Source organism: Helobdella robusta, assembly GCF_000326865.2.
Source record: "Helobdella robusta unplaced genomic scaffold HELROscaffold_3, whole genome shotgun sequence".
Classification (NCBI taxonomy): Eukaryota; Metazoa; Annelida; class Clitellata; order Rhynchobdellida; family Glossiphoniidae; genus Helobdella; species Helobdella robusta.
This window is the reverse complement of record NW_008704501.1, coordinates 3,856,770-3,874,813: the sequence shown is the minus strand read 5'-3', so window position 1 is coordinate 3,874,813 and position 18,044 is coordinate 3,856,770. Positions and strand designations below refer to the sequence as shown.

General features: G+C 31.3%; 1 protein-coding gene across 1 annotated transcript; it reads right to left on the bottom strand.

Annotated features, from left to right (window-relative positions):
• Positions 1-4,378: 4,378 nt before the first annotated feature.
• Positions 4,379-11,343, bottom strand: HELRODRAFT_65325 (hypothetical protein; the record flags this gene model as incomplete). Its single annotated transcript, XM_009021311.1, has 8 exons — positions 4,379-4,503; positions 4,728-4,827; positions 5,131-5,179; positions 5,372-5,490; positions 5,709-5,803; positions 6,082-6,172; positions 7,716-7,847; positions 11,278-11,343. Coding segments are annotated over 8 exons (777 nt in total), but the record flags the coding sequence as incomplete, so codon positions are not given.
• Between the last annotated feature and the right edge of the window lie 6,701 nt (positions 11,344-18,044).

The window sequence follows — 18,044 nt, the reverse complement described above, 5'->3', positions numbered from 1 at the left end:
ACGTCAGTGCAAGTGAGTAGATGAGACTTGAAAGATGAATGCATGTCGTTGGCTAGGTCCCCTGTCACATCCATAGGCACAGGCTGGGGTGAGAATGAGGTTATGACCCTCAAAGGTGACAGTGGAGATTTCCTGTACACTTGTGTATGTGTTGTTGATAGCGCTGTTGTTGATGTAGTGGTTAGTGTTGACGTTGGCAATGCTGTTGCTGGAGGAAATATTGTTGGTGTGACAATTGCAAAAGTTGATGGTGTCTGTAGAGATGCATTTAAGCTGGCATCACTGGACAGTTGTGAGTCATCCATTAAAAACTTGGGCAGTGATACATGGATTGAAGGAAGTTGCTTGGTTGTATTGGAATCAAAAGCACATGGCTCGAAATTATTACTGTTAATGTTATCCTGAGATCGCAGAGATGTTGTAGAATTGCATGGCACTTGTGGAGCATGTTGTGTTGAATGTTGAGCTTGTGACATCTTTGTGTTCATCATATTATGCTGCCTTGTAGAAAATAGTGTTGATGTGGACATGGAGCTAGAATCTTCAGCAAGTAGGAAACATTGTTGCTGAGGAAATTGTACAACATTCCCAGGTGCATTGAAAACGTGTTTATCGTCAACAGATCCTTCAAATGCAGAATGTATGGAGTTAAATGTTGTTCCACTGAGTTGCGTGGAACCATCAGGCACGTGTAAGTAGTCAGACCTGATGGAATGACTTTTCTTCAGAATGCCTTTTGGTGCAAACTCTGTCCTTATATCTACATTATTCGAGTTTGTGTTGTGCATTGAACTGAATGCAAAATTATCTGCATGGCTATTAACAGCTGCTTCGTTGAAAGGCAAACATTTCCTTACATTATTCTTATGCTGTGGTTGCGGAGGTAACGAATTCAGTTGTTGTAACCATTTAGGGAGATGGGATTGTTGCTGTGGGAGTTGTTCAGGTTTTGGTGTCTCAGGCGTGATGGGTGAAAAAATTGGAAAAGACACACAAACTTTAGGTAGTGCTGTGTGTGCCGGGGACGGGAATGGTGCAGTTGATTCAACATTCTTATCCGAATTATTTGTAGCTCCGTTAACATTGCTACAAACCAACGGAGATTTTAAAAACATGTTTGATTGTGAGCTAACAAAATGAGATGTGTTGTTGTTGTTGATCTGCTGATTACGATTCAACACCGTTTGCTTGTCCATCAAATCAAACGAATTTGTTGTTGCGTGTGCTGATGAAGATGATGGAGCATGTGAAAACATTGCAACATCAGATCCAGTTAGAAGATCGTCACGTTGAGGCGTCATAATGATGCTATGGTTGGCGTTTTTGTTGCTCCTCCGCAACTGATGAGCAGAACAGTGGTATCTAAAGTCTCTACAATCTTGCAGCAGAATCGGATCATTAAATGAATCCTGAGCTATATAACCTGGAAAGAAAATGATGTGATTGATGTTAATGAAAGACAACACTAGTAGCAGTTCATATCATTGCAACATGCCAACACTACTACATCTCGTCTATACTGTTATTGTCTCAAACGATATAAAATTTGCAGGAGCTAGTAATCTAAAAATCATTAACTTTTGATTAAAACATATAGAAGCAAAAAAATTAATTAGGCTATGAGCGTATAAATGCTACTGCAATGAGCTGATGAAAAATATGAAGAAATGGAAGAACGAATGAAAGATGCTACCGTGATCCGTGGCGATCTTAACTGACTCCAGGTGGAACAAGTGCAAAGCCTGCTGCACGTCAGCTGAATAATTTTCATCCTCCTCTTCCTCCTCCTCATCATCATCACTGCTCAAACCTTTAGTGATTACAAACAATGGCTTGAATGGTCTCCCAATATCATCATTAGTACTCAGGCAATAATAAAAACAGACTTAATTTTATAACGCAAATAAAATTCTCCAAGTGCAAGATGCAATGAAATAAGTCGATGATAGGTTAACATGTCCAGATCAAAGCCAACTAAACATGAAATATTACAAAAAACACGCAAGACAATGATGACCAACCAAACATAGCTGTCCTTTCTTTGCTGTTTGATTTGTTCGCCAATGGTATCTCTTTGCAACCCTGCTGCTGCATGGATGAAAATACCATAGTATCAAATTATTATGATTTTCATTCTGATAACATTTGCTTCTAAAAGGTGAAATAAAAACAATGAAATAAATGTGATTAGATATAAGAGAAATTAATCCAACTAGCAGTTGAAAAATGAAAATCAATAAGTATGTAGGAGTTAGTGGTTTACCTGTAGAGATGTATGATCATTAATGATGTAATTGTTGTCCCGATAGTTTGAAACTTTGCTGAAAATATTGTCCACTGTTGCTGAAGTTGAAAAAGGTGCTGGAGATTTAATGGTTGGCGTTGCAGTTTGTGTTGTCAGTGCAGATTTTGTTATGTGAGGCATTGCAGACATCCCGTTGAGTTGACATTCTTTGCTTTTAAACAAACTTAGAGGCTTGCAATTCAGTGAGAACTTGTTACTCAATGGAACATGTCTGTCGGTGGAGTTGGTATCATCTGATGTAAAGTTTGGCAGTTGAGATGATGGTGGTGTGAACCTTATTTGCTGTAGATGTTGTTGTTGATGCATCTGTTGTTGATGTGGTTGATGAATTTGTTGCTGATGTTGTTGAAATGGTTGATTATGTTGTTTTTGTATTGGCTGTTGTATTTGTATTAAGTGTTGTTGTTGAGCTTGTAGAAGAGTTGGTTGTTGACGTTGCTGTAATAATAGCTGATTTTGTTGAATTTCTTGTTGAAGTAAAGATTGTTGCTGGTGTTGCCTGTGTTGTTGCTGTGGCATCACAAGAAGTTTGTTGTCTGCAGTAGTTACTAATTGTTGCTGGTGGTATTTTTTTGGATAAAACTGTTTGCTGTTGATGTTGTTGGTGGCGTTGAAGTTTTCGTTGTTGTCTATGCCAGTTTGCAAAAGATTATCATTGCCCGCTTTGTTGTGGTTAAATCTGGAAATATCATTAATCCTATTGCTGCTGTTGCAGTTGATGTTATTAAAGATATTGCTGTTGTTGAAAACATTGTTGAATAGATGATTGTTTGTTGCAGTTGTGTTGCAAGACCGAGGTGAAACGGGGGCAGTTATTGTGGACAACATGCTGATTATTGAAGGTCGTTTCGAGGGTAACTTTTTGGCTTTCCTTTTTTCTTGCCAGTACCTACTTCTCATTGGTGTCAGGGAGCTGACAGCAACTTCCTTGGAATGCAGACCAGATGAAGATGATGTTGCCATTTTTACCGGATCTATACTTTTAGTAGAATTCTGTTAAGGAAGAAGAAATAGATTGAATTGAAAACTAAAAAATTTATACATTTAAATGTCATTCATAAAACAACAAAAAATAAATTATCAATAATAAAACAAAATGATGAAAGAATTTCAACCTATAAATTTAAATTATTTAACAAGGTCCAAACAAACAAACAAACAAACAAACAAACAAACAAACAAACAAACAAACAAACAAACAAACAAACAAACAAACAAACAAACAAACAAACAAACAAACAAACAAACAAACAAACAAACAAACAAACAAACAAACAAACAAACAAACAAACAAACAAACAAACAAACAAACAAACAAACAAACAAACAAACAAACAAAAACAAACAAACAAACAAACAAACAGATGAACGAACTTGTCTCCTTGCACCATCATCGCCCATCATAGAACGCAGGTTGGATTTGGATGTCCTTGATCTCATACACTGGGAAGGATTCTGACGTTTCCTGAAGTACTCCTCAAGCTATTTGTCAAATAATAATAAGCGCTAATATATCTATTTATCTATTTTAAATTGTGAAGAAACAATTATAAACGCTATTATATTTCACATTGTCATTACCGCCAATTATCTTGTGAAAATGACAAATTAAATATTAATCTTAAATATGCAAAAGCAATTATTGTCTATAACATAAACAATGTTGACGTTGATCGGTCATCAAAATGTCCCTTTCACATCATCAAATAGCTGATAAATTTTGTAAACATCCTTACAAATTATCCAATACTGCACATAACATTAAATGAATAAAAAAATGATCCAAGTAGCCCTAATTTAATGTAAATCTAATGTAAGACTACTACTATCTTCAAAAAAGTAATCATTAGTAACATTGTTAGTATTATTATTACCACAAGTGAACAATTCTTTAAAAGTAATTAAGATAATAAAAAATTATTACTCATTTCATAATAATGTACCCATCATATTTATCCAACAGAGATGCTACAACACAACATACAATGGGTACAAGTACAAGATAAAATGTACAAATAATTAAATGTACAAACAGTACACTTACGCACACACACTTACGCACACACGCACACATCAAGCATCTCTTCCTACCTGAGTTCTGTCGATGGTGTGCAAGAAGTATGTGACTTGTTTGGGTGTCCACGACACTGGACCCCTCAGTGGGGACAGTTCTTCAACGGTCATTATCGCCCCGATGTCTGACGGAGAAGATTTATTTAATATAATGATAATTTTTAATATAAGCGTCTGAGTTATGTGTTGATCGTCATATGTCATAAGCTGGAAATGAATATAATTCTCAATCACCATCAGCCCTGGCATGACCCAGAAAGATACATTATCACCACCATCACCACAAACATCAACAACAAGGACAGCAGCAGCAACAACAACAACAGCAGCAAAACATAAACAAACTGACCACTAAGGTTCCTCTCAGATATCTGCATGTTCATAGCACAAAATGCCTTTGATGACACAATCTTCGTTCCTTCTTTCAAGTTGGAGAACCTCAATTTCAACTGCAACAAACAATCAATTCATTAAATTCGAAGTAAATTATTTGAAATTATTATGAAGGATTCAAAGAAAAATAAAAAATAAATATAATTAATGTTTGCTATCTGAAAAAAATAAACATTTTCTTCTAATTTATTATTTAAATTCAAGCTAATAACATAAAAACCAGAAGTTTATAAAAATTAATTTAAAATTACATCATTCAATGGAAGTTTTGAATCAAATAGTAGACATAGAGTTAAATGAAGAGACATAGTATTAAGAAGTAACATAAAATAAAATATGGTGATGGAAAAAAATTCTACCTCATGATCTACTTGCGGCCCAAATGCAAAGTTGTTCACAAATATGACACTGTGTGATTTAAAATTTTGGAAACATTAATTAAGATGATTTAACATTTATAAAAATATAACTCTAACTAATAAAAAACTTTTTAGACAAACAAACAAACAAACAGTCAAATAATAAACAACTACAGTGACAGTCAAACAACCACAGCAAGTCAAACAAACAGACAAACAAGCAGTAAAACAAAAATCGAACGTGGCACTGGATATGACGTCCTTGTAGTCATCAGATAGAAAGTTACCCTTCATCAACTCGTAGGCACCATGCTCCTTGCCGTAGAACTTCATCCACTTCTCAAACTCTCCACTCAGTTGCTGTGTGCATGGTGAAATTATCAAACAATGTTATGACTAGATGACAGATTAAGCATTGACCGATGAAAACGGATAAAAAATAGTAAGCAATGAAGCAACTTTGAAATTTAATTATTAAACAAGTATAAGTTACAACACAGAGTATAATCAAACATTACTGATCAAAACAACATCACAACATGGAAACAGTTGACATAACAAACAGTTAGGAAGCCAACCTTGGCATAGTATGCGGGCCACTGGGCCTTTTCAATACCATAGCAGTACTTGCATGGTGTGGCAGCTGCAACTTGTAAGACAACATGACCAACTCCTGATGTGAATAATGCAACAGGAATGTTATGAAAATGGAAAAAAAAGTTACATCCATCAAAATTTTTTATGCAACATTTAAAATTGAAAAAAGTTGATGTTTTTTTTTTTGAGAAGATAACAAAGAAAAATTTAAAAGGCTTAAAGAATTTTCTTTTAAAACATTTTAAAAGAGCATGTGAGGAGAATAAATGAAAAAAAATGTTGAAAGAATTTTAGAAAGAAAGAGAGAGAGAGAGGGAGAGAGAGAGAGAGAGAGAAGAGAGAGCGAAAACTGACCGCTTCCAAGATCTATAAATCGATCATCCTCTGTGAACCTGATGGTCTTGATCATCTGGTCGACCAACTCATAACTTGTCTCGCCATACACCTTGGTAAAGAAAAGTTAAAAATTGCATTCTCTTGCCTTACTTAACTTTATAAATAAATCAGATCATTCATTACAAAAGCCTGCAAAACAAACAAACACTGAAATGAAAAAATAGCACACAGTTTGAAATGTGAATAAGGCATACAAACAAACAGCAGATAGATAACCTAACTGATAACAAATAAAAAAATATTTTTTTTAAAAAGACATCCTAGTGCAGAGAAAGTTTTTAATATTTTAAAACAATCAATTAAATTTTTATAAATTAAATTCATCATCAACATTATTACCCATTATCCATATCATTTAGGCAGAACACAAAACTTTTTTATTAAATATAATAAAAAACAAACACATTGAAAATTTTAAAAATTGGTTTTAAAGCTTAAAAATTCTTGTGCATTATAATAAATCTATCTCGCTTCTTTAACAATAGGCCAGCTACACTGAAAAATATGAAAATCTTGCATCAAGAACAAACACCTCAACAAAATGAAAACCTGATTTTGAAAGTATAAACTTGATAAAAATAAACTTTATTAAAAACATCCCAAATTTATCTGTTAACAATTTACAATGTGAACATGGAAGAATTAAATAAACATGCATGCAACAATAATTTAGTATCATCACTGTTATATTTCAAAGAAAATTTGTCAACACCATGCTATTCACATGCAAATTCTTATTCACTTAGCGATTAATTAAAACATTTTAAAACATTGTTCAGAAAATTGTTTAAAAATTACAATTATTTAAAGAATAAAAATTTATTCTTTTCAATAAATTAAACATACCAGTTTTGGACAAAAAAATTATTTAACATCAAAGCAACACTCATCTTTAAACAACCCATCTCTTGCTATTGCTATATGATACACCAAATGTAATAAAAAGAATCATAAAAAATATAGATAAAAAAAAATAAATAAAAATATTCGAAAGCACTAAGCAAAAAAAGACATTAATTGTTGCCTAATCTGTTGATGGTTTCATGTTCAAAAAGCTTAAGTGCCTGCTAACATCAAAAAAGTTTAAGATCAAATGAAGAATGAACAGACTGATAATGCAACTCCAAGCAGAGAATGTATTTAATATAATGTAAGATTGTGTAGACTTTTTATTGTGACGAAAAATTAACAACTTTATTCAAAAAACTTTTGTAAAAATCAACATTATATTTCAAACCAACTTTCTTAGAAAGTAATTAGAATCAGTGGAGAGATCAAAGATAATTAATTAACTGAAACTGAATGTTTATTTATCTAAACAGTCTGATGAAAATTGATGAAATCCCATGGTAACACATTTATCTGCATTTGATTCGCAAACTTAATCATAATGATAACTATTTTTGTAAAAAAAAAATTTTAAATAATCATTTTAAAAAAATGTGAACGATTTAAAAAAGTAAACAATCAATTGTTTATATAAAATATATATATATAAATAAACATTGCCAACAACAGGGAAGAAACTGAATAATAACATCAATTAGCAAAATGCAAAAAAAACAGCTGAAGGACAGACAAACGAAACAAACCTCAGCAGAGAATGGCTCATATTGGTTAAGTTTGGCCGGATCAGTGACAGCTTTGTCGTAGCACAGCTGTAAGATGTGGTGGAGTAGATCAACAGAGGCCCTGCTCTTTGACTCATACCTCTTCTGCTTTATCTGCACCAAATCAACAAATATTTATTTACATAGTAACATGAAAAACTTTACACAATATTCGTAGTTGTTTTGCTACTATAGTATTGAATCACTATAATTTACAACAATAAATCAATAACTTATTTTCTTATGCTTCATAATTACAATATACAAAATTAAGAAGCAGATAATAGTGAAATTGTTTTACCTACTGCATCAGTCATAACTATCTGATGTGATAATTATTCTCAAAATTAAACAAATGTGTAAGTGTGAAATGAATGGAGGACAAAATGATTCATGTGACAATGAGCATAAATAATAATAATAATTAATTATGTTGTCAATATTTTCCAATTTATTAGTAGATAATTGGTGGCCTTTCCCACAATAAACTGCCATTAAACAGAATCAGCTGGATTCAAATTGCTGATGACAAAAGGTTCAATTTAGTCTAGGTAACAACAACACTGAGGGGTTGGTTTACGTGCAGGCTAAGCAAAACTTGAATAGGACTCATCCTAAGAATTGCACGCGATGATATGATGCTTAGATCAGTGGGTGTGCAAATGTGGAAGAGAAAGAAATAATAAGAGAGAGTAGTTGTCAGGAGAGCTGCATTGATGCAGAACATCATTGGAGAAAAAAACAATCTTCATATGAGAAAACTAGAGTAACAATGCAAAGCATACACTCACACCACACAAAGCAAACAATATCCTGGAGTAAGTTTAATAAACTGGCATCATGGGGCATGAATGATTAGTGAATCATTAACAGCAATCCTCTGTGTATGCAAGTACATGTGACAAACAAAGGAAAGCTGTTCCATTTCGTCCCAGGTTATGTGTATCAACAAGTCAGGTACAGCACAAAGTTATATATAAAGTTGTGCATTAATATATATGAAAAAAACTATCCAGGTTATATACATTATTAGCCATCAATCATTTCATCAATGAACTTCATTAATTAAGAAATAATCAATCATATGTGAGATGCATTGACACACAAACACCTACCTACCTACCTTCCTAGCATTTTCCATCATGCAATCTTGTCCATAATAACTTATCAACAACATATCTACTCAACCAGAAAATCATACATCATTCCAATCCTATGCATACATGCATACATACATATACATACATACATACATACATACATACATACATACATACATACATACATACATACATCACAGCAAATATTTCAACCACCATACATTCAGTGACCTACATTCTTTAATGCATTTCTTCATGATAACAGAGATTCAATTTATCAGAGAAAATTAAATAAGTAATGAAGTATTTCAAAATTTGTGTGTAAATTTGTAATATAATAATAGGAGAATAATGAAAGGAATGTGTGCTGCATGCAGCCTCAAATCATAAATTGAGCTGCAAAAAAAATCCTTTCACATTTTGAAATTTAGATAGGGAACTAGTTAAGAAAAATCTAATTACATAGTTTTCATAAAAAATATTTGATTGAAAATTAGGGAGATATAAAAATCATAACACTACTCAACATGCTTACAATATTACATAGTAACATCCCAATCCTACATTTGAAGCATGCAATTGCCTTGGTAATGAAAGGAATGTATTTCATCACAACTAAGGATGCTATTCAATGCAGATATGACAATAAAAAAGAATGTGAAAACAAGCCCACATGTTTTCAACATTAAACATCCCATATACACACAGAAAATTATGAGCAGATATAGACAAACAGATGTATACATATAATTACACAACCATTACATTCGACATAGAAACACACATATACAATACATATGTAGATGTGCACGAAGACGCACACGCACAACAGCCACAACTGTAAAGCATGGTGACATATTTATGCAGCACTACAGTGTGTGCAAGTGTTTTGAATGCAAATAAGCAGATACGCGAGTGTGTGCACGCGTGCGTGTGTGCGTGCATTTTATGTTCGCGTGAGTGCGCGCGTAAGTGCGCGCGTGCATGTGTGATGTTCTGAAAGCATCTGATTCACATGATCTCCTCACGTTGTAGACCTGCTGTGAAATTCTGCATGGTGGATGCACCACCACTCATTGATATGCATCTCACCGCAGTGACGGAAATATAATGTTCCCCCGTATTTTTAAGCATTTGTTACTTTTCCTATATATTTACGAACAACGTTTGCTAGCGATTACTTACTTATTTCATTAAGAAGCCTCAAAAAACGATTGAAAACTAGTTTTAAAAAATCAATAAACAGTGGAGTGCAGTGGAGTGCAGTAGTTGTTGAAGTAGTAGTAATAAATTAAATAACAATGACAACCACTTGTAAGTCTTCTATGAGTACTTTTTATTAAACTCATCATGTACACTGATGAATAAGATCCCCACCCGAAGACAGGCACTTAATTTTATTGCTTCATAAACATGAAATAAACAAATTATTTTTACATCAAATTATAAGAAATAAACTCTGGAGTGAAAGTTAAAGATTTTTTAGGCAAATAAATTTTTTGTTAAAGTAACAGAAAAAAATCATGTTTCACTTTGATGAAAAAAAATGTTTAACATCTTCAAATTGTGATTTATATTGCAATACTAATCCTGTAATTCAACAGCAGCTGATGAATTTGATGAGCAGGTCTGAAACATTTATCTTTTCATGCCCATGTGTATGTGTATATATGCAACAAATAAACAAACGTCATGAATGACATGTGCCTTGAATTACAATGTCAGTAAATCTCCATGACACATAGCATGCATATTCCATGTGTTTTCAAACATATATCTCACCTTTTCAACTCTATTCTCCAGAAAGAAAAACTTACCATTTACTAAAAAATTCATTTTGCAAACACAGGAAACCAAGCTCGAGCCTTCCTATTAGATATTGCTGCACCAAAAAAATAAAATATCATCTTGACTACATCACTCACACCGAAACTATCATCAGACCAACATCATCAAATCACTATCCCAGCAACATCACCATCACCCCCAACCATCATCATATCAGCATTCAACTGATAAGTAACATTATGGCTACCAAGCATTCAACAACTAGCCTGCAGATTACAACATTAAATATGATCTGGCCTGCTACTTTTAACTCAGTTTAAGCAAACAAGAAAAATGATCAATTGTGATTGATTGTATAAAATGTTGTTGGAAATGTATGCAGATCTAATTTATTTCCACAGAAGATGGGGCGTTGAATTGTGCTCATGTGAAAGCAGAAACATTATAAGATCATAATATAATTTGGCAGGTAAACATTTGTTAATTGGTTAGCAAACATAATTTAAATGGAAATCTAATTAGTAAATCAAAAAGTTTACAGATTCATCAAAGAAGCTATTTGATTCTATGATTGTAGAATGTCGCTAAACTTTGATGATTTAACAAAAAAAATTTGAATCAAATGTGAATGAGAGATAAAAGAATGCATGACTAACCATGAACCTGAGGTCATCAACTGCCCTGTTGAACTTCTGGCAGACCATCTTGATGCTTTCGTAACTGTTGTAACATTTAGAATAGACATTATTTCATTCATATTTTAAAGTATTTTCATCTTGAATAACAAAATTAAATGCAAAAAACCTCAAATTATAGCAGATACAAAGGAAATAAGACAATAAAAATAATTTGGAATTATTTTCCAATCATCTAACACGTTGAAATATAAAATTTCAAATTGGGTTGAACAACTAACTATCTCACAAACACACAAATGAAGACTGTATGAATACAAATATGAAAAATATAAATAAATATATAAAAATGAATATAGACATAGCTATCATTTATCTCATTCCCATGTTATTCATCAGGTGTCAAATGGGCAAATGTCACAATGTACAAACAACAACAACAACAACAATAACCAAAACACCTGCCTGAATGTAGAAGATCAAATTGAACTGCAACTAACAAGGTACAGACAGAAATATAAAAAACAACAGCAGCAGCAATAGAGGAATGCCAGTGCATTAGAAAATGAGATGCCAGATTGGATTGTGTCAGGAATAAATAAAATTAAACAACACTAACCAGATGATGTGACCATGGCAAAGAGTTATGTAATTAAATTACTTCAATAATTATTCAGTTAAACATGATTTATTGTAAAAATAAAATTTGAACAAAAATATATTTATTTAAAATGTAATATGGAATATAACTTTTCATCAGGTAATTAATTATAACAGCCTGATCAGACAATTTAAAATAAAAAGTGTTCATAAAAGTGCACAAACTTATTTATGATGTAGCCCTCTAATATCTTGTTGAGACTATTCTGCAGAGGTTGTTCTTCTTGGCAAGCGAAACTGATTTAAAATAGTATTAAATTCATTATCATTAAATATTATTTACCACTAAACATAGTAATTATAACTCAAGCTGATAATAAATACATAAGCATTGCATCACACTATATTATTGTATAGCCACTAAAGAAATATATATCAATCATTGCACTGGCTGATTTATTTTTCTTTTGTGGTGTAACTCCCACATGAGAATTCAATTCATTTGCTGGTCAACATCAGTTACCAGCTCATTCCATACATATTTAAAGTTATCAAGTTATTTCCAGATCCTCTCTCCCTCTCTATTTCTCTCTCTCTCTCCCCTGCTTCACTTTCTTTCTCAATTTATCTCAGTAACTCTCAATGTATCACCTCCAGATTCATCTCTTCTTCTAGCCATCAACAGAATGAGATAGTTTCCATATTTCAATAATTTAAATCACTCATTCACCTAGCGGCATAATAACCTCTCTAAACTGAGATCATATATTCATTCATACAATATTACAAACATAAGATGTTTGAAAAAAGTCTTTTCCACAACATTTGATCTCAATTAACCACAGGCCAAAAAACATGCTTCAAAAGGGTCTCTACAAGATAGCATGGTGGATGCCAAATTTAATGTAAATAGTGATTTATTGGTTAAAAAAAATTGAGAAACAATACAATTTGTCTGAAAATAAATATTCATTTATTAGTAGGAGAACTCATTTGATAATTATAAAAACCATACTTAGAGCTGTCATACATTCAACATATATTTTCGAAGTATTAAATGAATTAATAGTTAAACTGGCTAAATTAAAAAAGAACTAATAAGTAATTTATTGAGTAACTTAGCTCAATAAATTTAGTTGTACTGTGTATATATATATATATATATGGGTGTGTGTGTGTGTGTATGTAGAGGTATTCATACAAAACATATGACATAAAACACATGAAAACACAAAAAAAATTAATAAGAAGGATAGTATAGTGTTACAAGTTAACAGGCACATGCTGGTTAGCAGCAGTGAATTAGGATGTAGTCAAATTATAAAAATAACAATTGCAATTTGAGAAGTAGAGGAAAGAGGATATCTTAAATGGAAACATTTTCAGTTCACAACAGAAATTTACTAAGCTTAAACCTTGCATACCAACAAGGATAAACCAAGAAACTAATCAATGCTGAAAATGCAGTGATATTTCCCAACAAATGTTTTAGGTCTTTAAGTAAACTTCATATACTTATAATATATATATATATATATATCTGTGTGTGTGTATGTGTGTGTGTGTACATAGATTACTACAATAAACATATATTATTACCATTTATACATACATACACATGTATGTGCATTTGTGTGTGGTTAATGTTTGTTTGTAATTGTAGGTGCACGATTTTGCATACACATACACTCATAATTATATAAGCAAACATAAGCCAACATGAACCATAATAAGCACACACAAATACACACACACACACACATATATATATATATATACATTTATATATATATAAGACATGAAGATATATGGAGCACAGGCATTCAATCCATTCATTCACAGGGCAAACATTAGAAACAGGCACATAAGCACATGCATATTTTCCAGCACAGTAACTTAACAAAGGCAGTTACAACAGTCCTTATAATTAATGCATGTCTCAACATACATTAATGTGTATGCATATATATATATATATATATATATACATATACATATATATATACCAGCATATATATATATATTATATATATTTCTATATGTGTGTGTGTAAATATATTTTTTAATATCATATAAATGTTTGACAAGGCACAAACATATCAACATATAACATACAAATAAAAATCTGTATATAGGCTAATATGATTGAACAAGAATGTGCTTGTGCATGCATTCGCCTACACACATGCAAATGCACACCTATATGAAAGTGTAGATGCAAAAATATGAATCAAAGACATTCTATTCATGAGTATGTTTGAATGCATTTGTATTTACTTGCTTGCATTTATGTTTACAAACATATAAATAAATAAATAAATAAATAAATAAATATATATATATATATGTGTGTGTGTGTGTGTGTGTGTGTGTGTTTGTGTTTATACATTTGTCAGCACATTTATGTATACCAATGTTATTGCCTATACACACACATAGACATGTATGTGGAGCATGTAAGCATGAGCTGGCATTCTATTGTTATGGATGATGTTCATGAACATTAAACACATTCTAGGCTATAAGCAATAACCAATGTATGTGGCGTTACACATACATATATACAATATAAGTGTGCATATGTATAGGTATAAAGACATACATACATACATACATGCACATATATACATATAAATGCATATATACATATGTACAATGTAAGTGTGCAAGCTGTTTAGCTATTGATAATCTGTATTGATAAATAATTAAACAAGAATGCTAATAATAACTGTCCTTTATGTCCATCATAGGTTATTTAACAACTTGTACTAAAAATAATGCATATATATATATATATGTGCGTATAAAATATTGAACTTATGAAAATATAAACACATGCTTATAATATATATATATATATGCGTGTGTGTTTGCGTGTGTGTGTGCGTGTGTCAGTCAGTACATGGGTTTGGATACAAATATATTACAAAATGAAATAAGAAAATATTCTCAAAACTCAAGAGCATCATCATCATACATACATTATTATATATATCATATATATATATATATATATACATATATACTATATATATATCATTATTTACCTAGGCTAGTTCAAAAATTTCAAACATTAGAAGTGTTTAGAAAGTTTCCATATGCAAATAACTAACCCCTTTGATTGTAAGCAATAATTGTTTTTTTAAAAAGAGAACTAGGTGCTATAGTTACCATACTATAGGTGCTATAAATTAACCAATTGTTAATGTAACATTATTACCAAGAAACATGCTTATAAAAGTTAGCAGACGTGTTAAACATCATCACAGGTGAATTATGTGGAAAATTAAAATAAATGATTAAACCCATCACAGAATAATACCAAGAAAATTAATCTTAAGCAGATGTGAATTACCAATTGTCGCTCAGTTACATGATGAATTGTTCTTCATTTAATTAAAACAAAACATTTCCTAGATTGTAGTGTAGTGGAGTGCAGAAACAAAAACAAAACATAAAAACTTTCCCTGTAAGAGTAAGAGGAACAGGTGTGAATAATGAATGAATAAAATATTGAAAATTCATTCAATGAGTGAGAGTTACACAAGTGCAAAGCTGTAAATGTCTGCAACTCTAAGATTTATAAATCAGCAGATGCATATCATTAAAGGCTATAAAAAGCATTAAGATAATAAATCTTCAACAGCAGCAGGAGTCAGAGATCATCTACAGTTAGTTAATTTCACGAATAAATGTATAAAGCTTAAATTCAACAACCCACCTGATTGCCTCTATAATTTCACATTCTTGATCTTTGCTTTCCTGGAATTGAAAATTCAATTTGTAAAGAAATTAAGAAGTAAACCAAATGGATAACATTATTTAAATCAAACAGGCAAAACTATATCATTCAGTGTAATTATCCTCTATGAGAAATGACTCCATGATGAATTACATAAAAATGTTGTATTGATTTAAATTTAAAACAACTATATATAAGCAGATTTTAATAACTGTTTAGATTTCAAATTATCTTGAAATATTACTCAAAAATTATGATTTACAACCTAATGAATAGTCTAAGCAAAAATATTAAACTGAACTCTAAATGAATTCTTATTTGAACAGCCAGAGCATTGATTACAAGAAGAATATTTAGTTAGGTGGCACAACAGTTTCCCCTACTCTAGTTTTGTATCATTTTAATGATCATCCAAATCATTACATTTGTATATTTTGGTGATTAGATGAATTATTATAAACATTAACATAAACACTTACACACAAAATGTTATAACCACTTTAAAATGTATAACGATAACCATAACCACATTTAACCAGAAATAACCACCATCATATAGAAATTGAAGAAATTTAATATTTTAAAAAATTTAAAATTTCTAAAACATAGTTATAAAATAATTGTGAATAAATTTTAAAAGGTTTAAAAAGATAAATGTGAACCAAAAATTAAAATAAACTTACAAGAGGCCAACTGTAGATTACTGGTTCGTAACCACCCAAACTGTGAAGTTTTAGTTCCATGAATTATTTTTTGACTTTGTTGTCGATGTATCCGCCCGATGTAATCCGGTAATTTTGCCGTTGAATATTATTTTTTTTAATTTTTGTCGCACGATCGACATATTTAATAATTATATTTTAATTAAACTTTAATTTTTAATATTAATAAAAAAAATACATAAATTATTAAAAACTAAAAACTACAATTCAATTAAACTCTAGCGACATCATAAGACACTAATAAAGTAAATAATTGAAAAAAAATAATTAACTTAGAAATTTGTTAAAATAAATAAATAAATAAATAAATTTCATGTCCAACGACTACTACTGCAACTTTTGCTCAAATGAAAACACTTTAAAAGCAAGACACAATCACGTGGTTACGAGCCAATAAATAGTGTAGAGCTCAATATTTACAATCACCTATGGATATATATCCATGCAATCAACCTATCAAACAAAGACTCAGATTTACCGTTTTACAAAGAATAAATATAAAAGAACTATATATATATATAAATCTGTTTTAGGCAGTTTATTTTTCGCGTTAAATGACGAACAATTTACTTTTGTTAAGTACATTGTAAATATACGATACAACGCTAATTATAAACCGTAGATAGCAATCATATACTTAAAATAAATAACAATATAGAATAGCAATAAACGTATGAATGAATAAATTTATACATAAATTTATATATGCTCATCTGCATAGGTTGTTTTGTTATACCGTGAGTGTTATTCACAGAGCGGCTTGTTAGCAATAAACACCTTTTGGCGCCATACAATCTTAACAATTAAACAATTAAAAGGACAGCTGATTTTACACGAACACAAAGAAAAAGTGAAAAAGTTTTATTGAAAGCGGAGTGACGTTTATATATAAATTAGTAAATAAACTCAATTAAACCGTCGGGTCACGTGCAGAATAAAACATTAAAAAAAACATTAAACTGTAAAAAGAGATAGCAGTTATATAAATTGTTATTAATAAATAAAGAACTAGAGGCACGAAAATTTCGACGTGATAATTCCTTAAGCAAATTAGGTTGCTATGTAACTAAGTAGTCGTATCATACCATGATAAGTGATCATATTCAAATGCACAAAGAACTACGGTTTTTATCGTGTAAGTGTAAAATGATAAATTAATAATAAAGTTTCGCGTCACATTCCCCAAAATAGTTCAATCATAGTGCACTGTACATAAGGATAAATATTCGTATCTAAAATCTAAAATTCTTAAATATTCATATCTAAAAACCGAGTTCTATTGGCTTTTAACACCAACACTGCTCACAACGGTGAGGCCATAGCCTCTCCGGTCCTCCTAGGAGAGCCTAGATCAGCCACAGGACGCCCCCATATATCATTTGCTATTTTATTGAGTCCAATGTTTTCACTCCAGTTCCAAAGCAGTTGGTGACGTCATAAATTCTTTTATTGGCATTTTACTAAGTTTTTTAGCTTTAAATTTTTCCTTATTTCAGCTTTCATCAGTCTGTCATACGACATTTAGCAGATATGTTGTCGGATTGGATAACTATTCTGATGGGTATTCGGGCTGCTGATGAGTCCCTGGTAGGAACGAAACACGTGTCCAGCCTATCAAAACGAATACTATTCTTTTCTTCTCCCGCTCGCTGCTCTTCCTGGTTCGGTGTTCTCTTACATAAGCGCAACTGCAACAATGTTCACATTTTAAATTTATTTTTTTG